This window comes from Polypterus senegalus, chromosome 6, assembly GCF_016835505.1.
Source record: "Polypterus senegalus isolate Bchr_013 chromosome 6, ASM1683550v1, whole genome shotgun sequence".
Classification (NCBI taxonomy): domain Eukaryota; kingdom Metazoa; phylum Chordata; class Cladistia; order Polypteriformes; family Polypteridae; genus Polypterus; species Polypterus senegalus.
Window position 1 is genome coordinate 184,617,252 of NC_053159.1, and position 25,457 is coordinate 184,642,708.

The 25,457-nt window shown below is 42.9% G+C and overlaps 1 protein-coding gene across 1 annotated transcript in view; it reads right to left on the reverse strand.

Moving 5' to 3' along the window:
• Nucleotides 1-25,220, reverse strand: part of pde11a (phosphodiesterase 11a) — a 401,879-nt gene extending 376,659 nt beyond the window's left edge. Inside the window, exon 1 of the mRNA XM_039757714.1 lies at nt 24,078-25,220. Within this exon, the coding sequence (XP_039613648.1) occupies nt 24,078-24,917 (840 nt within the window). The 5' untranslated portion in view covers nt 24,918-25,220. The remainder of the gene's footprint in view (nt 1-24,077) is intronic.
• Between the last annotated feature and the right edge of the window lie 237 nt (nt 25,221-25,457).

Sequence of the window (25,457 nt, forward strand, 5' to 3'; positions counted from 1 at the left end):
CTTCTTCAGCTATCTATTATACAGTGTATTTCCTATCTCATGTATTGTGGTGTCCTTAGCTGTCTGTCAATTGCATATTGCCATTTGTATCTTTCTATTATACACTGCTTCATCTATCTAACATATACTGCCTTATTTATCCATCTATTATATAGTTCCTTTTGTACCTATCTTGGAAGTGAATATCTCTATTTTAGATTAATAGGATTGATGAGACATGTTGTGCTGAATGGTCTGTTTAATCCAAAACCATTCTAATCTGTATAAATCTACTATATAATAAAACACTACGGTCTATGAGAGTGTGTGTCCAGTTCCTACAGGCATTCTGATTGGTCAGTTTGGCTTTGGTGCGATTGGTCAGATTGGCTTTGGTAACACCACAGAAGAGGAAAGGCGAGTTTGAGACACACCAGGAGGAGTGAAGGCGTAGGAGGCACGCTGAGAGTCGCCTTCAAAGGCAGGACATATAAAAGCAGGCAGGAGGCGAGTGAGGCACCTCAGAAAGAAGGACAGAGTCTGAGAAGGAGGCTTTACGGTAACGCACTGGAGAGAGTGGACGCCAGTCAAGACAGGTTCAAACAAGATAAAGAGGAAAGGTGCTAAAGGTAAGAGACAGCAGATATTTTTAAATTTACTCTGCCTCCTGTCTTTGACATGCAACATGTTGTCTGTCTTTTGAACTTTTCAGCTTTGTTTGATGTTATTTCTCTGTTTTGCACACTAGGGATGTCATTTCAACCCTCGGATCGCATTGCATCGCATCATCCTTGTTTCTTCATCTGCTTGTTTGTTCACCAGTCACACAAATAAATTGTTTAATAGCCGATTTTTGTGACATTTTGCATGTAGGCTGTCCAATTTAAAGTGCAGGCTATGTGGTGTTGTAATTATTTCATTGTAATGGGGAGCAACCCAAAAACTGTTTATTATTTCAAAACGGCTCAGTCAAAGTTCATAAAATTTTGCTTGTATAATAAAGCTAAACCATCTTAAAATCAAGACTTTAATGCATTTTAGAAGTTCCATCGAGAAACAGAGTGAGTGGACACAACATCAAAACCGCGTGATCACACCAAAGCTGAATTTGACAGGTTGGTTTAGGTTTTGTCCGACTTACAGAGAAGATGACATCCCACCTCAGTGATTCATTGAAGACAACGGCGTGTGATGAGATGGGGGACCAACATAAAAGTCCTGGATCACCCCAAAGCCGGCTGTGTCTGCTTTCTGAACATTTTGTACTTACATTATTGTTCATGCAAATTAAAAGACAGTCAGCCCTTTTAATTTGCGAGTTTACGATTCATGGATCCGCCTCTTTGTGGGCTTGTTGTCAGTTATAAAAATGGAGATAATTTTATACGTTTTATGAAAAGTAAAGAGGAACAATGCCTCTCCCACAATACTATGCACCTGAATGAAAGACAGGGCTCTCGACCAATGAATGAGAAAGGCAGGTCTTCAAGTCAAACACACAGCATTGTGGGAAGGATATCTTTACCTCTTTACTATGAATGTCGCCTTACTAGGAGGTAACCGTTAATAACATTTTAGCAAAATACGCACACATTTTGCAATTTTTGAGCATATGAACGGGTATCGGATATGCAGATTAAGTAACACTAGTTGTGCAAGATTGCTTTTTCCTTTTTTTCCATGGATGTTTTTCCATATAATTTGTCACTGTCCGGAATTAGTCACCTGCCTGGCACTGTTGAATTTGACTATCCAAGATGCCCTTTATTTACAAAGATAATATTACAATTTTTTCTTGTCCACCACTACAAGCTACATGGGGTATATATTGTGACTGATGGCCGGGACGCCCCTTCACCACATCTGTCAGGGGGACAAGGGTGGGTAGCCCAGTATCTCCCTCTGGACGCTAGATGGCAGCCTCCCTGGATTGCAGCGGTGCCTCGGACTCCCCCAGAGTTTCATGGGGCTTGGAGTTCTGCACCGCTCTGTGGGGTTCAGCAGGCGCCACCAGGGGGTGCTGCAGCAGGAGCGGCTGGCCCCTTTTGGGCACTGGTTTCGCCTTACCCGGAAATGCAGCCGGAACTCGGTGATCAAACACTTGGAGCTCTTCCGGGTGAACTATCAAAGGAGTCAGCGACCACCACTCAGCGGCCAGAGTAAGGGTGAAGGAGGACAAGGTTGCTTGGGAGGAGTGGCGGTGCCAAGGAAGAGCGGTATATTAGTGGTGTGCTTGTGCTTGGGACTTTGTTGTGTCTGTAGGTACAGGGAAGGCGTAGCCCACAGACGAAAAAAATAAAAAGTATTTGTTTTATGTTACACGTTCCTCCTGTGTCTATATATTGTGTGTATATATATTGTCACACACGTGCGCATGGGAGGCAGCTAAAGGGCTTGAGTAAGGACAGTTCCGAGACATACCAGGATGTGGCAGAGTGCACTGACTCTTTTTCTCCCTTGCCTGCAGACCATTCACGGCAGATTCCACCTGGTCCTCTTGCCGGCTCCGGCCCCTGTGATGTCACGTCCGGGCTCGCACCAATGGCAGAAGACCTACAAGAGCCCGACCCCTTTGACTTCACTTCCTGTCTTCCCCTTTAAAAGCCTCCACCTTTTCCCTAATCCCTCAGTTCTGTTTTGGACTCGGTTTTGTGCACGTCAGTGCTGTATCTATCAAAAACTACTTTGCAGCCAGGAAACCAGATTATACGGGTGGCTGCCCCAAACCTTTATACAGTATGACTCTGTCTCGTGTTTGTGACAATATATATACAGTGGAACCTCGAGTCGCGGCTGTAATTCATTCCAAAGCGCTGGTCGTAACTCGATTTGGTCGTGACCCAAAAGTAATTTCCCCCATAGGATTGTATGTAAATACAATTAATCCATTCTGGACCGTACAAACTGTATGTAAATATATTTTTTTGAAAGATTTTTAAGTGCAAAAATAGTTAATTATACCATAGAATGCACAGTGTAATAGTAAACTAAATGTAAAAACATTCAATAACACTGAGAAAACTTTGAACAGAGAAAACTAACATTGTAAGAGTTCGCACTATAGCGCTACGAACTGCTCGCTCTAAACACCTTTAATGAGTTTTAAGCACAGGGAAAAAAAATTTACATTTGAAAAAATACGTAATTTAATAAACAACCAAGAAAAGTAACGCTGCAACAATGCACGCTACGAACCGATCGCTATATTGTGTGTCGTATTCAGTAGTGAACAGGGCGCCAGTGTAGTTGAGAGAGAATCGGTGTGATATGTTCAGTGGATTTAGAGCAGCAGGTTATTATCCTGGCAGCAGAATTTGGAAGAAGTTGTAAGCGATGGATACGTTTTTGTGGGATGCCAGACAGAATAGCATTACAGTAATCTATACGTGAGGTGACTCGGGCATTAACGATACTTCAGTACTGTGCTGTGTAAGAACAGGACGACGTCTAGAAATGTTTCAGAGATGGAAGAAGGCAGTCCGAGAAATGTTACTTATATGGGAGGAATTATTTAATAATTATAATAATAATAATAATAATAATTTATTATTATTATTATTATTTAATAATTGACATTATTAGTGTATAAATGGATATAAATAATTGCATGTAAACAATTCACCAAAATCTGCTGTATATAAACGATACTGTTTTAAACGTTATTGTTTATTCATCAGAAAACCCGGTTTCCACGTCTGCCTGTATTAGTTTAAATGGCACTTTTGCCACTCGCAATATGGCAGACGCGCTGACGTATCGTGTCAACTGGGCAACACAGTGAATGCGGCATTTATCTACGGTATATATATGTCTATGGGTATCTAGCCTGACGGTGTGACCTTTCACTTCGGCCATGTCTGCGCCTGGGAGTCTTTTCCATAGCCTGCTACAGGAAGGTACTCTCTCGACCATTGGCATTGGTTTCGCTCCTTGCTATTTTCGTTATACTGCGACGGTTGTTTCCTAAGCCTTTCTTATAAAATGAACGACAGTATCTTCTCTGTCGACGGGTTTTCGTACAACGTCATCTCTATTCCGGGATCCGGCAACTGCCTGTTCCTATCAGTGCTTTATTTCTTGACACAAACGGTTGACGAAGGCAATGCACTCTCACTACGACATAGGACAGTATCATCACATTGGGACAGATTTGGAGACATTCTTCCTGTTGTTCTTTCCAACGCAAGTCGAGTTATCACAACAAGTCAGGAGTTCTATCAATACATGGCAACATCTGGAGTTTATGGTGGTGAAGCTGAAATTCAAGTTCTTTATTAGATTAGATCTTTTGACTCATTATCTATCGTCTCCAGCAAAACACCGATTCACAACTGCGTCTTTCAAGAAGTATTTCTTTCTTCTTGATTTCTGAATTCCTTTCTCACCGTTTTCCGTTCCTATTCTTACACCACTGTATGCTACGGCGGGCGTCGGCTGGTATATATTTAATACGCTACCGTGGCTGTCTGTTTGACTGTCCAGGATTTTAAATCACCTGTAGTTCGCAAACCGTTTGACCTGTTGACCTGAAATTTGGAACACATAAACTACATGACGTCTACTATCCACTCAGAGACTCATTGGTCTCAGAATGATTACTGACCTAAAAGGTTATTCCTCTTTATATTTTTATTTTATTTTATTGTAGAATCAACTCTCAGCAGTGGCCAGCAGGGCGGCGATGTGGTGCATGTGTACGGGCGCCATTCTCATCCCTACCACCTTCGTCGTCACTTACAATACCTCTTCATATCTTAAATCATTCTTAAGGCAGATTGAAGACTTAAGTGTCAGCTTAAGTGAAAAATTAAAGAAAATGTACTAAGTAATTGCAACACAAACACTGACTTAATCAGTTTTAATGTGAAAAGATGGTGTCGAAAGAAGAGAAGCAGCGGGCCGCTAGGGTGGAGAAAAGAAGAACTGCTCAGGAAACAGCAAGCCCATGAACCTCTGAGCAAATGAATGATAAACGTACAGAGAAAGAAAGAGGATGAAGACTATGAACGCTCAAGTCAAGTGTATTCACTGCACGTTATTGTGCAGTGCACCATTATATAGTATATTATATACATTATATATATATCTGTATCCAACCTGCTATATCCTAACTACAGGGTCACAGGGGCCAATCCCAGCCAACATAGGGCGCAAGGCAGGAAACAAACCCCAAGCAGGGTGCCAGCCCACCACAGGGCACACAATAGGGAATACAATACAATCCACCTAACCTGCATGTCTTTGGACTGAGGGAGGAAACCCACGCAGAGACAGGGAGAACATGCAAACTCCACGTAGGGAGGACCTGGGATGCGAACTGGGGTTTCCTAACTACAAGGCAGCAGTGCTACCCACTGTGCCACTATGCTGCCCTTAAATACGTGTTAAGGCAAAGAAATATATATATATATATATATATATATATATATATATATATATATATATATATATATATATATATATATATATATATATATATATATATATATATATATATAAACTGCTCAAAAAATTAAAGGAACACTTTGAAAACACATCAGATCTCAATGGGAAAAAGAAATCCTCCTGGATATCTATACTGATATAGACTGGGTAATGTGTTAGGAGCGAAAGGATGCCACATCGTTTGATGGAAATGAAAATGATCAACCTACAGAGCCCTGAATTCAAAGACGCCCCAAAAATCAGAGTGAAAAAATTATGTGGCAGGCTAGTCCATTTTGCCAAAATTTAATTGCAGCAACTCAAATTGTCGCAGCACTTTGTATGGCCCCTGTGTTCTTGTATACATGCCTGACAACATCGGTGCATGCTTCTAATGAGATGACAGATGGTGTTGTGGGGATCTCCTCCCAGATCTGGACCAGGGCATCACTGAGCTCCTGGACAGTCTGAGGTGCAACCTGGTGGCATTGGATGGACATAATGTCCCAGAGGTGTTCTATTGGATTTAGGTCAGGAAAGTGTGGTGGCCAGTCAATGGTATCAATTCCTTCATCCTCCAGGAACTGCCTGCATACTCTCACCACATGAGGCCAGGAATTGTGTGCACCAGGAGCCACTGTACCAGCATAGGGTCTGACAATGGGTCCAAGGATTTCATCCTGATACCTAATGGCAGCCAAGGTGCCTTTGTCAAGCCTGTAGCGGTCTGTGTGACCCTCCATGGATATGCCTCCCCAGACAATCATTAACCCACCACCAAACTGCTCATGCTGAATGATGTTACAGGCAGCATAATGTTCTCCATGGCTTCTCCAGACCCTTTCACTTCTGTCACGTGCTCAGGGTGAACCTGCTCTCATCTGTAAAAGCACAGGGCACCAGTGGTGCATCTGCCAATTCTGGTATTCTATGGCGAATGCCAATCGAGCTGCATGCTGCTGGGCAGTGAGCTCAGGGCCCATTAGAGGACATGGGGCCCTTGGGTCACCCTCATGAAGTCTTTCTGGTTGTTTGGTCAGAGACATTCACACCAGTGGCCTGCTGGAGGTCATTTTGTAGGGCTCTGGCAGTGCTCATCCTGTTCCTCCTTGCCCAAAGGAGCAGATACTGGTCCTGCTGATGGGTTATGGACCTTCTATGGCCCTCTCCAGCTCTCCTAGAGTAACTGCTTGTCTCCTAGAATCTCCTCCATGCCCTTGAGACTGTGCAGGAGACACAGCAAACCTTCTGGCAATGACACGTATTGATGTGCCATCCTGGAGAAGTTGGACTACCTGTGCAACCTCTGTAGGGTCCAGGTATCGCCTCATGCTACCAGTAGTGACACTGACTGTAGCCAAATGCAAAACTAGTGAAGAAACAGTCAGAAAAGATGAGGAGGGAAAAATGTCAGTGGCCTCCACCTGTTAAACCATTCCTGTTTTGGGGGTCATCTCATTGTTGCCCCTCTAGTGCATCTGTTGTTAATTTCATTAACACCACAGCAGCTGAAACTGATTAACAACCCCTCTGCTACTTAACTGACCAGATTAATATCCCATAAGTTTCATTGACTTTATGCTATACTCTGATTAAAAGTGTTCCTTTAATTCTTTTGAGCAGTATATATATATATATATATATATATATATATACAAACCGATTCCAAAAAGTTGGGACACTATACAAATCGTGAATAAAAACTGAATGCAATGATGTGGAGGTGCCAACTTCTAATATTTTATTCAGAATAGAACATAAATCACGGAACAAAAGTTTAAACTGAGAAAATGTATCATTTTAAGGGAAAAATATGTTGATTCAGAATTTCATGGTGTCAACAAATCCCAAAAAGTTGGGACAAGGCCATTTTCACCACTGTGTGGCATCTCCCCTTCTTCTTACAACACTCAACAGACGTCTGGGGACCGAGGAGACCAGTTTCTCAAGTTTAGAAATAGGAATGCTCTCCCATTCTTGTCTAATACAGGCCTCTAACTGTTCAATCGTCTTGGGCCTTCTTTGTCGCACCTTCCTCTTTATGATGCGCCAAATGTTCTCTATAGGTGAAAGATCTGGACTGCAGACTGGCCATTTCAGTACCGGATCCTTCTCCTACGCAGCCATGATGTTGTGATTGATGCAGAATGTGGTCTGGCATTATCTTGTTGAAAAATGCAGGGTCTTCCCTGAAAGAGATGACGTCTGGATGGGAGCATATGTTGTTCTAGAACCTGAATATATTTTTCTGCATTGATGGTGCCTTTCCAGACATGCAAGCTGCCCATGCCACACGCACTCATGCAACCCCATACCATCAGAGATGCAGGCTTCTGAACTGAGCGTTGATAACAACTTGGGTTGTCCTTGTCCTCTTTGGTCCGGATGACATGGCGTCCCAGATTTCCAAAAGAACTTGAATCGTGACTCGTCTGACCACAGAACAGTCTTCCATTTTGCCACACTCCATTTTAAATGATCCCTGGCCCAGTGAAACGCCTGAGCTTGTGGATCTTGCTTAGAAATGGCTTCTTCTTTGCACTGTAGAGTTTCAGCTGGCAACGGCGGATGGCACGGTGGATTGTGTTCACTGACAATGGTTTCTGGAAGTATTCCTGAGCCCATTCTGTGATTTCCTTTACAGTAGCATTCCTGTTTGTGGTGCAGTGTCGTTTAAGGGCCGGAGATCACGGGCATCCAGTATGGTTTTACGGCCTTGACCCTTACGCACAGAGATTGTTCCAGATTCTCTGAATCTTCGGATGATGTTATGCACAGTTGATGATGATAGATGCAAAGTCTTTGCAATTTTTCGCTGGGTAACACCTTTCTGATATTGCTCCACTATCTTTCTGCGCAACATTGTGGGAATTGGTGATCCTCTACCCATCTTGGCTTCTGAGAGACACTGCCACTCTGAGAAGCTCTTTTTATACCCAATCATGTTGCCAATTGACCTAATTAGTGTTTATTGGTCTTCCAGCTCTTCGTTATGCTCAGATTTTCTTTTTCCAGCCTCTTATTGCTTCTTGTCCCAACTTTTTTCGGATTTGTTGACACCGTGAAATTTTGAATCAACATATTTTTCCTTTAAAATGATACATTTACTCGGATTAAACGTTTGATCTGTCATCTACGTTCTATTACAAATAAAATATTGACATTTGCCATCTCCACATCATTGCATTCAGTTTTTATTCACAATTTGTTTAGTGTCCCAACTTTTTTGGAATCCAGTTTGTAATTTTAATTGACTTGTTCTTGAAGACTCAGACCCCTTTATTGTTTCTTTTTCCTTAATTAGCCCCCCAAACAATAATGAGATACAACATGAGCCAAGGCAGGACCAGCAAACTGTACAATATCCATCCATCCATTATCCAACCCGCTATATCCTAACTACAGTAAAGTGGAATGACACCGGAAAAAAGTATTGGACCCGGTAAGCAGCGAATTCCACAACTGGGTTCTTCTCCCTGAGTTGCATCAGTGCCTGTTTGAGTTTAGGTTTTTGTAATATTCAGGACTGAACTGAGGAAGTCAAGGTGATTGGACCGCTAGGGTCACGTGACTATAATATAATGCAACTAGCCAACCCGCGGCGTACCATACGCCGCATAATCAGGCCGGTTTTTTAATAATTTTTAAGCACAGGGAGAAAATTAACATTTGAAAAATCAATAATGTAATAAATCAGCAAGAAAAGCAACATTGTAACAATGCACGGAACAAACCAACACACAATCGTCCTTGCGGCGCTCAGGCACGGAGGGTGGAACGGGAGGAGAGGAGAAGGATGTCCACTCGCTCCGTCCGTCATGGTAGTCTGCTGATTTCTCGTCCAGTATGCACTGCCTGCTCATGTGTCCACCTCAAACTCGACACTCGATTTGTCGTCTTTGCACAGTCCAGATGCACCTGTGACTCACGTAGACTTTTCATTGCTCTGTGCGGTTTTGGCTGCCTTTCTATATATAATCCACCAAGACACCCGACCACGGTAGTAGTGAGGTGGGAGGGCGGTGTGTACAAAGTGCAGGAGTATCTAAGGAGACACATGTTTGTCGAGGATGCGAATTGCTGTATGTAGCGTGTAAAACAGTTTGCTAAGCTGCACGCGGTCGTGCGTCGTAACCAAAAACTCGGTTTTTAAAGACTGCTTACTTCATTGTGTATACGACTGTAGGTGAATGAAAAGATGTAACTCTGGAGAGGGCAACATACAACGTTTTACACGCTGCATACAGCGATTCACATCCACGACAAATATGAATCTTCTTAGATAATGCTGTCGCGCCCCCCCACGCTCTCGAAGCACACACACACTACCTGGTCACGTGCCCGCTCGCGAGAGCAACTAACAGAGACTCGCCCACCAACTGTAAGACCATGGGATACCCCTCTCAAACTGCTCTACACGCCGCATACAGCGATTCACATCCGCGACATGATTTTTCCTAGATGGTCCTGTCGCATCCACCCTCGCTCTCGAAGCACACACACTGCCTGGTCATGTGCCCAGTTGCAAGAGCAACTGACAGAGACCCGCCCACCAAGTCTAAGACAATGGGATACCCCTCGGAAACTGTTTTACACGCTGCACACAGCGATTCACATCCGCGACAAACTGTTTTACACGCCGCATACAGCGATTCACATCCGTGACAAACATGCCTGTTCTTAGACAGTCCTGCTACGTCCACCCTCGTTCTCAAAGCATACACACCGCCTGGTCATGTGCCCGCTCGCAAGAGCAACTAACAGAGACCCGCCCACCAACTGTAAGACCATGGGACACTCCTCGCACACTGCTCTACACACCGCATACAGCTATTTACATCCGTGACAAACATGCCTGTTCTTAGATGGTCCTGTCGCGTCCACCCTCGCTCTCGAAGCACACACACTGCCTGGTCTAAGACTATGGGATACCCCTCGGAAACTGTTTTACACGCTGCATACAACGATTCACATCCGCGACAAACTGTTTTACACGCCGCATACAGCGATTCACATCCGCGACAAACTGTTTTACACGCCGCATACAGCAATTCACATCCGTGACAAACATGCCTGTTCTTAGACAGTCCTGCCGCGTCCACCTTCGTTCTCGAAACATACACACCGCCTGGTCATGTGTCCGCTCGCAAGAGAAACTCACGGAGAGCCGCCCACCAGCTGCCTGTGTGTGTGCCTCTGTCTGTCTCTCGCGCTGCCTCTGTGTGAACCGGTCAGGCACAGAGAAGGTCAGCTGCTGAGAGAGCGTCTCGACTGTTGCAAGGCCTGCATTGGTGAAGCAGGTGAGACGGTAATGAAGCAGAGGCACAGGGCCTATTGGTTTTTAAAGACTGCTTCCTTCATTGTGTTTTAACCTCAGTTTTAAAGGATCCCATGGGATACCCCTCGCAAACCGTTTTACACGCTGCATAAAGCGATTCACCTCCGCGAGAAACACGCCTCTATGAACAGTCAACGTAGCTCAGAGGTGCATGTGGACTCTACGACAGACGAACATAAATGACGCCGTTTTTCCTGTGTCGTCGCGTCCGAGTTGGTGGGCGTGGTTCTGCGAGTTGTCGTCGTATCTAATGGTCTTAGAGTTGGTGGGCGTGGCTCCTTCCTGCGTGCGTCATGGGCGTCTTACTTGCTTAGTGAATCCACGCCCCTTCACTTGCCTTAGTGAATTATATATATAGATTCTCAGTGTTTTGTAAGAGAGTGCGGATGTAAAGACTAAAACTGTTAAGCTGAACTTTGGTCGGGCAAATTTTGAACACATGTGGCAAAGTCTAAGGAGGATAGACTGGGATAAGGGTGGAGACAGTCGAGGAGCAGTGGGAGAGGTTTAAAATGTTTTACAGGTAAAGGTAGGACAGATTCATACAGTATGTACATTTGGAATAAATCAGAAATTTAGGAAAACTCCACAGTGGATTAATAAAGATTTAAAAAAGAAGCTGCAAAGTGAAAACCAGAAGAATAAGACTAATGACTGCAATGAGAATCGTAAGGCGTATGAGAACATGACAGGAACCATTAAGAAGGATATCAGGGAGGCTGAAAGACAGTTGGAGAGGAAAACAGCAGATAAGGTTGTACCGCTGCCCCGGGAGAACAACTAAACCCCGGGTTACCGCACGATTAGAAAACCGCCGGTGTAAAGCAGTTCAATATCGAAAATATATCGGGCAACGTGACCACCGCTCGTCCTTTTATTGTCCCCTCATCACAAGTCCCAGCTCAGCATTAATAACAAGCCATATCACAAAAAAGGAGCAAAAGAATAACACATATATATTTTACATTTTAAAAAACAAGCAAACAAATACATAACAATCGAAACCCCCTTCTTGGTTTCAGCGCGTGATGTTCATAAAGAAGAGAAACCAATTTGTCCAAATGGGATTACTGTCCTTCTTGTGCAGGGCAAAGAGAAACCCAATGGGAATACGCCAGCCGTCGAGCTGACATGAACAAAATGTAATCCTACCAGTTCCAGTATTCCTCAGCGAAATCAAAGGGAAAAAAAAAGTCTGCCTTCAGAGACGCGTCTCCCTTGTGTCGCCGAGTCTTTAGAAAAAAAGCACTTTTTCCCAGCAGATCCTTTACTTGAGCGCTACCTCGTCTCTTCTCTTTGCTCCACCACAAGATGTCTCTCTTTCTCCCATTCTTTTCCGGTTTTTAAGTTTTCAACCTCAACTGCCCTGACCGAGTTATGACCTCCCCTTTAGAGGTGTATTTACAGCATTCTTCTTCCCTGCAATGCACCCAAAGAGGCAGCAAACCGCCCACGGGATAATAGCACAGGTGGCAACCGCTACAAGGCGAAAGAAGACCCTAAGAGATTCTTTCAGTATTTCAGTAGAAAAAGGACAGTCAAGGAGGAGGTGAAGTGCATCAGGAATAGTGAAGGGGAGTTAAACGATACAGACAGTGAAATAGAGGATGAGCTAAACTTACATTATTCTGAGGTGTTCACAAGTGAGCAAGTGGATAACCTCAGAGTAGTAACAGGGACTACTAAGGAGGGATTTAGAAATTATAGAGAGAGAAGAGCAGCGTAGATTAAATAAGATGAAATCAAACAAATCACCAGGACCAGATCATATTTATCTTTGTGTTCTTAAGGAGGCTAGCGAGTACAGATATACGAGGTGTGGCAGAAAAGTAATGAGACTGATTTTTTATTTACCAAAGTTTTGATTTTTTTCAAACATCAATGTTATCCCCTTCAAAGTAGTTCCCTTGGGCAGCGACACACTGATGGAGACGTCGTTCCCACTGTTGGTAGCAGCGCTGGAAGTCTTCAACCGGTTTGGTCTTCAGCATGTCCGTTACACTCTTTTGGATGTTTTCTAACATTGTCTTGAGGACATTTTTCAGTTTAGGAAAAAGGAAAAAGTCACACGGACTGAGGTCAGGTGAATAAGGGGGCTGGGGAACCACAGGAATGCCTTTTGAGGTCAAAACTTCTGTTATGGAGAGGGCAGTGTGACATGGGGCGTTGTCATGATGGAGCATCCATTTGTCTGTAATGTCTAATCTCACGCGAATGACCCTTTTTCTGAGCCTTTCAAGGACGTCTTTATAGAAAACTTGGTTGACAGTTTGTCCTGGAGGAACAAATTCTTTGTGGACGATTCCCCTTTTGTCAAAAAAACAAATCAGCATTGATTTGATCTTCGATTTGCTCATTCGAACTTTCTTTGGTCGAGGAGAGTTTGCAGTGTGCCACTCCTGACTTTGCCTCTTGGTCTCAGGATCGTATTCAGAAATCCATGATTCATCACCAACTAGAGAAATCTTGCTCATTAGCGATTCTGTCAAGAAGATCAAGACACTTGTTTTTTTTGATTGTCCTTCTGCTCAATTGTGAGGTTTTTCGGCATCATTTTGGCACAGACCTTTCGCATGTGCAAATGTTCAGTCAAAATTTGATGAACGGTAAATCTGTTCAAATTTAATTGTTCACTTAACATTCTTAATGTTAAACGACGGTCTGATCTCACAAGAGTGTTCACACGTTCCATGTTTTCATTGGTTTTCGAAGTTGAAGGCCTCCCTGAACGGTGTTCATCTTCAACGTGTTTTCTGCCTTCCAAAAATGATTTGTGCCAGCGAAAAACTTGAGCTCGAGATAAAGAATGTTCCCCATAGGCCTGTTTTAACTTTTCAAACGTCACACTTGCCGTTTAATGGCACAACGTTGCTCCAAATTCCGCTGTTCCATTTTGCGTGACGCACAACCAAAAACACAACTTCACAAAAATCACGTAGTTAACAGAAGGAGTTGAAACTCGCACTGAGCTATGGGAGGGTACTGATACACGGGCTCTATCAAGGACAAGAGCGCAGCGTTGCCAGATCGCTTGCAGTGTTGCCAGTCTCGTTACTTTTCTGCCACACCTCGTAAACCCTTGACACGTATTTTTAGGAAGTCACTGAGCACTGGAGAGATTCCGAAGGACTGGAAAATGCCAAATATCATCCCATTATATAAAAAAGGGTGACAGGGCAGATCCAAGCAACTGTAGGCCAGTAAGATTAACAAAATGGATAAAAATCAATGGAAGGAATTATTAAGGAGAAGATTGAGCAACACCTGGCAAGGGCAGGAGTTATTATGAACAGTCAGCATGGAGTCAGAATAGGGAGGTCGTGTTTTACTAACAGGCTGGAATTCTATGAGGAAGAAACAAAAGGATATGACCAGAGTGGAGCAGATGAAGGTACAAACCGGATTCCAAAAAAGTTGGGACACTAAACAAATTATGCAATGATCTGGAGATGGCAAATGTCAATATTTTATTTGTAATAGAACGTAGATGACAGATCAAACGTTTAATCCGAGTAAATGTATCATTTTAAAGGAAAAATATGTTGATTCAAAATTTCACGGTGTCAACAAATCCCAAAAAAGTTGGGACAAGTAGCAATAAGAGGCTGGAAAAAGTAAATTTGAGCATAACGAAGAGCTGGAAGACCAATAAACACTAATTAGCTCAATTGGCAACATGATTGGGTATAAAAAGAGCTTCTCAGAGTGGCAGTGTCTCTCAGAAGCCAAGATGGGCAGAGGATCACCAATTCCCACAATGTTGTGCAGAAAGATAGTGGAGCAATATCAGAAAGGTGTTACCCAGCGAAAAATTGCAAAGACTTTGCATCTATCATCATCAACTGTGCATAACATCATCCAAAGATTCCGAGAATCTGGAACAATCTCTGTGCGTAAGGGTCAAGGCCGTAAAACCATACTGGATGCCCGTGATCTCCGGGCCCTTAAACGACACTGCACCACAAACAGGAATGCTACTGTAAAGGAAATCACAGAATGGGCTCAGGAATACTTCCAGAAACCATTGTCAGTGAACACAATCCACCGTGCCATCCGCCGTTGCCAGCTGAAACTCTACAGTGCAAAGAAGAAGCCATTTCTAAGCAAGATCCACAAGCTCAGGCGTTGTCACTGGGCCAGGGATCATTTAAAATGGAGTGTGGCAAAATGGAAGACTGTTCTGTGGTCAGACGAGTCACGATTCAAGTTCTTTTGGAAATCTGGGACGCCATGTCATCCGGACCAAAGAGGACAAGGACAACCCAAGTTGTTATCAACGCTCAGTTCAGAAGCCTGCATCTCTGATGGTATGGGGTTGCATGAGTGCGTGTGGCATGGGCAGCTTGCATGTCTGGAAAGGCACCATCAATGCAGAAAAATATATTCAGGTTCTAGAACAACATATGCTCCCATCCAGACGTCATCTCTTTCAGGGAAGACCCTGCATTTTTCAACAAGATAATGCCAGACCACATTCTGCATCAATCACAACATCATGGCTGCGTAGGAGAAGGATCCGGGGACTGAAATGGCCAGTCTGCAGTCCAGATCTTTCACCTATAGAGAACATTTGGCGCATCATAAAGAGGAAGGTGCGACAAAGAAGGCCCAAGACGATTGAACAGTTAGAGGCCTGTATTAGACAAGAATGGGAGAGCATTCCTATTTCTAAACTTGAGAAACTGGTCTCCTCGGTCCCCAGACGTCTGTTGAGTGTTGTAAGAAGAAGGGGAGATGCCACACAGTGGTGAAAATGGCCTTGTCCCAACTTTTTGGGATTTGTTGACACCATGAAATTCTGAATCAACATATTTTTCCCTTAAAATGATACATTTTCTCAGTTTAAACTTTTGTTCCGTGATTTATGTTCTATTCTGAATAAAATATTAGAAGTTGGCACCTCCACATCATTGCATTCAGTTTTTATTCACGATTTGTATAGTGTCCCAACTTTTTTGGAATCCGGTTTGTATTTATGGTGACGTTCAGAGAGCATTTGATGAGGTGCCACATGAGAGGGTGGGCATCAAACTAAAAGAAGTGGCAGTTCAGGGTGATGTTTTTAGATGGGTGAAGAATTGGCTCAGACACAGGAAGAAGAGGGTGATGGTGTGAGGAACCTCATCAGAACTGGCCGATGTTAAGAGTGGTGACCAGCAGGGGGCAGTGCTGGGGCCGCTGCTATTTTTAATAAATATAAATGATTTAGATAGGAATATATATAAAAAGCTGGTTAAGTTTGCAGATGATACCAAGATAGGTGGATTAGCAGATAATTTGGAATCCGTTATATCATCACAGAAGGACTTGGATAGCAGACAGGCTTGGGCAGATTTGTGGCAGATGAAATTTAATGTCAGTAAATGTAAAGTATTACACATAGGAAGTAAAAATATTAGGTTTGAATACACAATGGGCGGTCGGAAAATTGAGAGTCCACCTTATGAGAAGGATTTTGGAGTCATAGTGGACTCTAAGCTATCGACTGCCACTCAGTGTTCAGAAGCCATTAAGAAGGCTAACAGAATGTCAGGTTATATAGCGCCTTGATCTGTGGAGTACAAGTCACAGGAGGTTCTGCTCCAGCTTTATAACACACTGCTGAGGCCTCATCTGGAGTCCTGTGTGCAGTTTTGGTCTCCAGGCTACAAAAAGGACATAACAGCACTTGAGAAGGTCCAGAGAAGAGCGACGAGGCTGATTCAGGGCTACAGGGGATGAGTTATGAGGAAAGATTAAAAGAGCTGAGCCTTTACAGAGATTAATTGGTGATATGAGTGAAGTGTTTAAAATTATGAAGGGAATTAGTCCAGTGGATTGTGACTTTAAAATGAGTTCATCGAGAACACGTGGACACAGTTGGAAACTTGATAAGGGGAAATTTCATACAAACATTAAGATGTTTTTCTTCATCTAGAGGACCACAAACACATGGATTAAGTGACCAAGTAGTGTGGTAGACAGTAAGACTTTAGGGACTTGATGTTTTTTAGAAGAATTAAGTGGATAGGACTGGCCAGTTTTGTTGGATTGAATGGCCTGTTCTCGTCCAGATTGTTCTAATGTTCTAATGTTGGTGGGTTAAAACTTCAGCTCTTGGGAAACAGGTTACCCACCTCTGGATTCAGGTTAAGTAGGAAACATCTCATGATGGGTAGAGGCCATTGGGAACTTGGAGTCCCAAAGCATTTAAATCCCAAAAAGATGCAAATTAATGCCCATTAGAGGGGGATATAACAGCACCAAACCCCAGCTAGATAAACACACAACTACAGAAGCCTCATAAAAATAAACTGATTTTTTTCTTCACAAAAAATGCTCTGTAATACTGTGAAGTTCCAAAGAGCGCTATGGCAAAAACTGAGTTACTTAACATAACATAAGGCAATCCAAGCAAACAAAGAAAAAAAAAAAAACAGAATTCCACCACAGCACAGTAAAAACAAAAAAAATCTAATAAATCACAATAAACACAAGGCACAGCAAAAACACCGAACTCCCCAAAACTTTGACAGCACCTTCAAAATGAACCACCAGGAACTGTGGGAGACCATCACATGGAGGTCCCAGAAAGAATCTTTGTTTACTGAGATACATAACAGGCTCCATACAGTAAATTACCATAAATAGATTGTAACAGATTTGTAAAATACCAGCAGGTTCCCGATTTTAGAAGCTCTCGTGCTGCATGCAATCACAGAGGCTAAGTCCAGGTTTACTAGTAATAAAATGCATTGCAGTTTTCATTCCAACAAATGGCACATCACTAACATGCCTAGTGATAAAATGCTTGCATTTTTCATTCCAACAGATGGTGTGTGACTAACGTTTGTAGTGATTAAATGCATTGCATTATTCATTCCAAAAGATTGTGCATCACAAACATGCGTATTAATAAAATGCATTGCATTTTTCATTCCAACAGAAGGCGCATCACAAACATGCATAGTAATAAAATGCATTGTAGTTGTCATTCCAACAGATGGCGTGTCACAAACATGCATAGTGATAAAATGCATTTCATTTTTCATTCCAACAGATGGCGCATCACAAGCATGTAGCAATAAAATGCCTTGTAGTTGTCATTCCAACAGATGGCATGTCACAAATATGAATAGTGATAAAATGCTTGCATTTTCAATTCCAACAGAAGGTTCATCAAAAACATGTGCAGTGATAAAATGCATTGCATTGTTCATTCCAACAGATGGTGTGTCACAAAAATGTGTAGTAATAACATGCATTACATTTTGCATTCTAACAGATGGTGCAACACAAACATTAGCCCCTGCTTTTGTGAATCAAATACCAAATGGAATATAATCTGTTAGTGCCCTACTAGGTAGCCTACCATATTATTAAAGATTTGAGGTTTCTTTTCTATAAGGAAGTTCTTCAAAGCATGAACAGCTAACTTCATATGCAAACAAAAACCTTCCCAGAATGAAATGGTGCACAGTCAAGCAATGGTTCTATGAGAAACTACGCAAACCAGTAAAGAAACATAAAATGACATTATAGGGCCATTATTTTTAAGAGTGTACAATGAAATTTGGAGGTGGAAGTATAATATGGGCTGTTTTTCTTCTCATGGTACTGGTGGATTCCAGATTATCAAAAGGAAGATAAATGGAGCCATGTACAGTACTGGGAAATTTCTTGAGAAGCATCTGTGGCCATCCACCAAGAGCATGAGGATGAGACGGGTGGACATTTCAGCAGGTTAGCAATCTTAAACATACTGCAAAGGGGAATGGCAGGTGGATCCAGAGAAAGAAAATAATGGAGTTTGAGTGACCAGTCGATCACCAGACTTGTGAAAGGAGCTGAAGTTGACGATTCATCGGGGCACCCTTGGAATATTCAAGCTGTATAGACTCTCTGTGTAGAAGGTGGGCCAAAATCCCACCTGAACACTGTGAAAGACTCTTTACTTTGTACTGGAAGGGTCTTGAAGCTGTCATTGCAAACAAAAGCTTTTCCATCAAGTGTTAAATAAATTTCAGTTTTGAGTTCTTTCTTCCTCTGTTATTCCAGTTTATCGCACATAACTTTTTTATGGATTGGAACGTTACGATTTTTTTTGGCTGTGTCATTTTATTTAGTTAACAAGATGTACTACCCTTCTAAGACAAGCTGAAATATATGTGATCAATGTAGGCCTCAGGGTATTCAGTGTTAACTTTTGAGAGGCCGTCATCAATTGCAATATATTTTGTAATGCATATACTGTTGTAATGCAATTTGTTATTCCAACAAAAGATGCTTTTACAAATTCCATACCCAATGGCATATAACAGAGACATGACAAGAAGACGGACACACAGATAGATACACACACACACGTCCTTTTATTAAGGTGGATAACCTGATTTCTGTTACTCTCTGTTGGACATGTTTAGAGTTAAAATCTGCAGGACACTATCTATTGCAGTGGTTCTCAACCTGTGGGGTGGGCCCCCCTTGGGGGGGCGCGAAGTAACAAAAAGGGGGGCGCAAAGATGTGAAAAAAAAGAAAACAAGAATCAAAAATTTGAAAAACCATCTGTTGAAACCAAAACCAATGAACTTAAACTACATTCTGATACTAGAACAATAAATATAGAGTTAGATAAATGTCGATAAAAGTTAAGTAGGTATAATAAAATATGCATCTACATTTCAAAAAAATGTTGGGGGGACGCGATTAAAACTGTTATGAAAACTCGGGTCGCAAATACTTAAAGGTTGAGAAACGCTGATCTATTGGAATGTATTTTGTAATTCATGAGGTAATAAAATGCATTGCATTTGTCATTCCAATAGATATCATATCACAAGCATTAGCACTGCTTTTATAAATCCCATACCAAATAGCATATAAGAGAGACAAAAATGCATTGTATTTGTTAGTCCAACAGATGGCTCATCACAAACATTAGCACTGCTTTTACAAATCCCATAGCAAATGGCATATAACAAAGACATAGCAACAGAATGGAGGAACAAATACAAACACTGTGGTGATTTCTACTCTCCATATGCGTAATTTAATAAACAGCAGATGAATGTGGGCCCATTCATAGTTATTCCCTGACAGTAGTGATGTGCAACATATTAGATAGATAGATAGATAGATAGATAGATAGATAGATAGATAGATAGATAGATAGATAGATAGATATGAAAGGCACTATATAATAGATAGATAGATAGATAGATAGATAGATAGATAGATAGATAGGAAAGGCACAATATAATAGATAGATAGATAGATAGATAGATAGATAGATAGATAGATAGATAGATAGATAGATAGATAGATAGATAGATAGATAGATAGATAGATAGATAGATAGATAGATAGATAGATAGATAGATCTTTAGTTGTCCCCAGGTTAGCACGTACAAGTAAGAACTTTGACTTGATGTTATTTTGGAGGAATTACGTGGATAGGTCTGGAGAGCTTTGCTGGGCTGAGTGACCGATTATCCTCTCAGTCTTCCTATTGTTTTTAATGTTCTCACTCTGTACTGTTTGTTTAGTAGTCTCCAATATGAATGTAATGATGTGCTTTGTTCTGCCCAATTGGATAATTAAGAAGTGTGTGTATGTGAATACCATCATTGTGACAGACTGGTGTTCTGTCCAGATGTTGCTCCTGCCTTGCATCTGATGCTTGCTGGCAAAGAGCTCCAGCTGCCATGTGACCGTGCCCTGGATAAACGGTTTAAGAAGATAGACTGATGGATGGGTAGGCACTATATGATAGATAAGACACATTGATAGTTATTTACGGCACTATATAATAGATTGATATGAAAGGCTCTCTATAATTGGTAGATGAATATGAATGACACTATATAATAGACAGATACATTAGATGGCTATATAATATCTGCATTTCTAGTACACAGCATTTCCTTGAAAGTTGGCGTTAGTTGTGCACTCCGTGAAAGGCACTATATCATTGGTAGATAAATATTTATTATAATATACATAAATATGAAAGACGCTATATAATAGACACATTATATGGCTGTATAATATCCTCAGTTCTAGTACACAGCATTTTCTCGAGAGCCGGCATGAGTGGGGCACTTCTTGCCATTGCCTGGCCAGTTTACGTAATGTCTCCCTTGAGAGTCCTTCTCTGATCTCAGTCTTAGCTCCATCTTCATACAATAAGGTGAACTGAATTCCACAACGGAGTCCCGGCTGTCTCAGAGAGTACGTCGCCTCCCGAAACTCAAACAGCTTGAATGGTTACAAACACCTGCTCATCCGCTGTAATGTCGCCCCCTGCCGTCGCGTGCCTGGACAGCTGAAATACACCAATAAGTTCATTCCTGATCAACTTTGTGGCACACAGCCCGTAAACGCCGGCCCCTCCTCCATCTCTGTCTCTCTCGATCTTTCTTTCTTAAACGAGTTAAACAGTCAGGTCCGATTGTTTGTCGAGACTGATTCAGTGACAGAGTTTAAATCATCTCCCGAGCTAATTTCATGGGCCGATTTCAGCACCTGTCCTTGATGCTCACGAATGAGGTTTATAATCCCACATCTCTTTTCGCGCTCTCCGTTGTCTACATTGGTAGATTTTTATGGACACTGCTCGTGTTTTAGGTCATCTTACATAATATCAGGCCATCTGGGTTACAGATCTAACCAACTACACAGGATGTATTTACCCTCCCGTGGGATCCCATGCTGCGCTCGTTAGAAAGGGTCGTTGCGGGTCGCACGCTTAGCTCGGGACTCAACACGAGCCTCCAGTGCAAACGACGACAGGTACGCGGGACCGTGTTTGAAATGCACAGTGACATTAAAGGTGCGCCCTCACATTTATGTAAGATGGGGTGCAACAGACAGACATGACGAGAGAGAGAGAGAGTGAGAGAGAGACAGACCGTGGGCAAGGACTAGAAAAAGGAGTGCAGCCAAGAGAGAAAAAAATCGAGTCCATTAAGGCGGAGATCGTGAAGGAGAGGAGAGGAGACGGGGAGAAGTCATAACGCGGGGTGACAGCTGAACAGGGACACTAATGAGGACAGACGAAGTGGCAAGCAGACAAATTACTAGAACACAGAAAAACGTACGAGGGGCAGTGAGATGAGGGGAAATGACAGACAGAGGAAGACGTTCAAAGATAGACTGACAAATAGATAGAAAGGCACCATATGAATGGGAAGGCGCACACATCCACAGACACACACGAAGAAATGGACTGGTGTCCTGTCCAGGGGTTGGTCCTGATGCATGTTGGGATAGGCTCTAGCTACCCATAACCCTGCTCTGGATAAGTGGGTTTGAAGATGAATGGACGGCTGAATTGAAAGATATATACAGATGCGAAGGTACTGTATGATATATAGATAAACACACTGATAGAAAAGCACTTCATGAGATAGATAGATAGATAGATAGATAGATAGATAGATAGATAGATAGATAGATAGATAGATAGAAAAGGCACTATATAATAGATAGATAGATAGATAGATAGATAGATAGATAGATAGATAGATGTGAAAGACACTATATAATGATAGATAGATAGATAGATAGATAGATAGATAGAGGGAAAGGCACTATATAATAGATAGATAGATAGATAGATAGATAGATAGATAGATAGATAGATAGAAAAGGCACTATATAATAGATAGATAGATAGATAGATAGATAGATAGATAGATAGATAGATAGATAGATAGATAGATAGAGCGCTATATGAATGATAACTATCCATCCATCCATTATCCAGCCCGCTATATCCTAACTACAGGGTCACGGGGGTCTGCTGGAGCCAATCACAGCCAACACAGGTTGCAAGGCAGGAAACAAACCCTGGGCTACCACAGTGAACGATAACTAGATAAATAGATAGGAAGGCACTATATGATTAATAAATGGATACATAGATGGGAAGCCACTATACGACAGAATAATAGATAAACAGGTACATGGAAAGGCACTACATTATTAATAATTAGAAAGACAAGAAGGCACTTTATGATCAATAAATAGATGGGAAGGCACTATATTATTGATATATGGGAAGACACTGTATGATTGATAAATGTTTAAATAGACTGGAATGCACTCTGTGATTTATTAATAGATAAATGGACAGACGCTAAGGCACTATATGAATGATAGATTGGAATGCACTATATGATGCATAAATAAACAGGTGGGAAGGCACCTTATGATGATAGATAGATAGATAGATAGATAGATAGATAGATAGATAGATAGATAGATAGATAGATAGATAGATAGATAGATAGATAGATAGATAGATTAAAGTGTTTTGTAATGGTGACACTTGCAAGACACTCAGTGATTGACAGATGGCGTGCCTTCTACGTTTTCTTGACATGTTGCAGCCTGGAAGGCAGTACACAAAGGCGGACAGCATAAAGTGCCTTGTAACAGTGACATTTGCAAGGCGCGTTATGCCTTCTATCTATACACACACACACACTAACACTTATACAGTATGTATGTGTGTGTGTGTGTAGAAATGTTATCAACGCTTTTTGAGAAATTACAAAGTCTTTACGCATTTAATGTGAAGGAAGGTAGTGACCTCCAGTGAGCATTTCTTGTGATATGTAGAAAATGCAGGGGACCCCTCGTGTCGTGGGTTCACACCATATATATCCACATTGCTAATACAATGAGCCCATCACACAGTGTGTCAAATAAAACTCATCATATATTTCGACAGGTTGGAGACCCAATTCTGCTTTTTCAGAAACAGCAGCAGCCTTATTAACCACATCGAAAGTCGGTTCTTCTGAAGGTATTCGCAACAGACAGGAGATCATCTTTTTATTTAAACTGCTCGACCCAGGAGCCCCCCTCTCTTTTCACTCGGCTATTTCTTATTTATGTATTTCTTAATCACTTTGAGAATTTCATTCACACTTCTTCGGGTTGTCGCTGTAAACATAAAAACGCGGGGCTCCGCTCCTCAGCGGTCCGCCGATTTCCCCAACTGTGCGCAATTCTCTCAAGACCACCCCCGAGCTCGTAAAACGTCAGATGCACTGGAACTCTGACGTCCAGACTTCAAGCAGCGTTTCTGTGGCCAGTTGGAAGCCCCCTTTCAGTTCGAATTTGTTGCCAGTAAGCAGGTAAGTTGTTGGCCGTGCAGAACCGAACAGCGACGATCAGCGATCACAGGCTAATAGACCTTTGGAACAAAAGACACGAGGAATGCCATCTGGTAAGCGGAGTTCGCGCCAAACAGATCGTCATCATCCTAACAATACTAATATATATAGTAATAATAATAATAATAATCATAATAAAATGTATGAGCAGGTCGTATAGTGATAAGCGTACCTGATAGGCGTCGGGGATGTTGACCGTCTCTCCGTGCTCCGCCACATATCCAATGATTCCTTTCCCCCAAGGCACCTGCACTTCGTCTGAGTTTTCAATACTCAAGGATGGCAGCACCGTGGTGCCCGCGTGCACGTCAAAAAATTTGGACACCAAGGTTTTCTTGTTGGCGGTGCCCTCCACCAAGAACAAGGAGCACCGGTCAGCATCGACCATGATGCAGACGAACACAAGGATTTTGTAGCTGAGGCTTGTGATGTCCAGGTCATTGGAGATGTCTTTGACGAGTTCGAGGAAGAACTCCCTCTCGTTGTGCTGTTTGAGATAATATTTGAAGTCTATGGCGGTCGACGGATACTGAGGGATGTTCACCCGAGACTCGAGGAGGGCACTTAGAATGTGAGCTGTGGTGGGGGGTAACGAGCTGGCTTTCCTCAGCAGAGCCCGTCTCCGCATGCTGGTCAGTGGCTCCTGGGCTCGGGAGTTGACGTGCTCGTCATAAGTCCTGTTCACGTTGATGGCTTTGGATCGTGCAAAACTTTTCCTCAGCTCCTTGTGGGAAGCCCTCCTTTGCAGACCGTCTCCTCTGTTCACCCAGCAGTCCTTCCTGCTGCTGCCGCCGCCGCCGCCGCCGCCGCCGCCACCACCGCCGCCGGTGCTGCTGTTACCGCCGCCGCCGTTCTTCTCGGTATCGTTGCCACACTGGTTTCCCGGAGCCTTGCTCACCTGGTGCGTTTTGAGCCATTTGTCCACCATGCTCTGCTTACCTTTCCTGTTCAGGTAGTCTTCCAACAGTTCGGGGTGCTGGTCCAGGAAACTTTCTACTTCGGAAAAGTCCATGCTTGAGACCAACCTGGTGGGGATTTTAAGATCCTCGAGCCCGGGTTCAAGACCCACATGCGAACAGTGTGCATTTAAAAGAGAAGACGGAAAGGGACACCGGGGGCACCGCACTGAGTGTGCTCCTCCACCGGCTTGCCAAGCGTGCGCGATCACGACCCGTGGATACCGCTGCGGATCGCGGCCGTGACTGTCGAAATCAGCCTTTGCACTTGCTCTGCGCCCTGAACATTTTCCCGAGCTTTGCAAGCAGATTATACCCGAGTCCTCCTCCTTCTCCTCCTCCTCCTCCTCCTCCTTCTGCTCCCCCCACTCCCCTCCCCCCTCGCCAAGCCGTAGCTTCCAGCGCTTCTGCTGCGTAGCTTAGCGGGACGAGTCAGGATCCTCCCTGAAAGTACGCTGACGTCCGCCGCTGAGGCGTGTGTTTGTGCACACGCGCCTCGGCTCCGCTGTGTGCTGCTCGCCCGTTCACAGCGATCAATGAAAACTCACAGCGACACAGTCCTGACAGCGTGCCATCATCGGCCCTGGCATCGCACT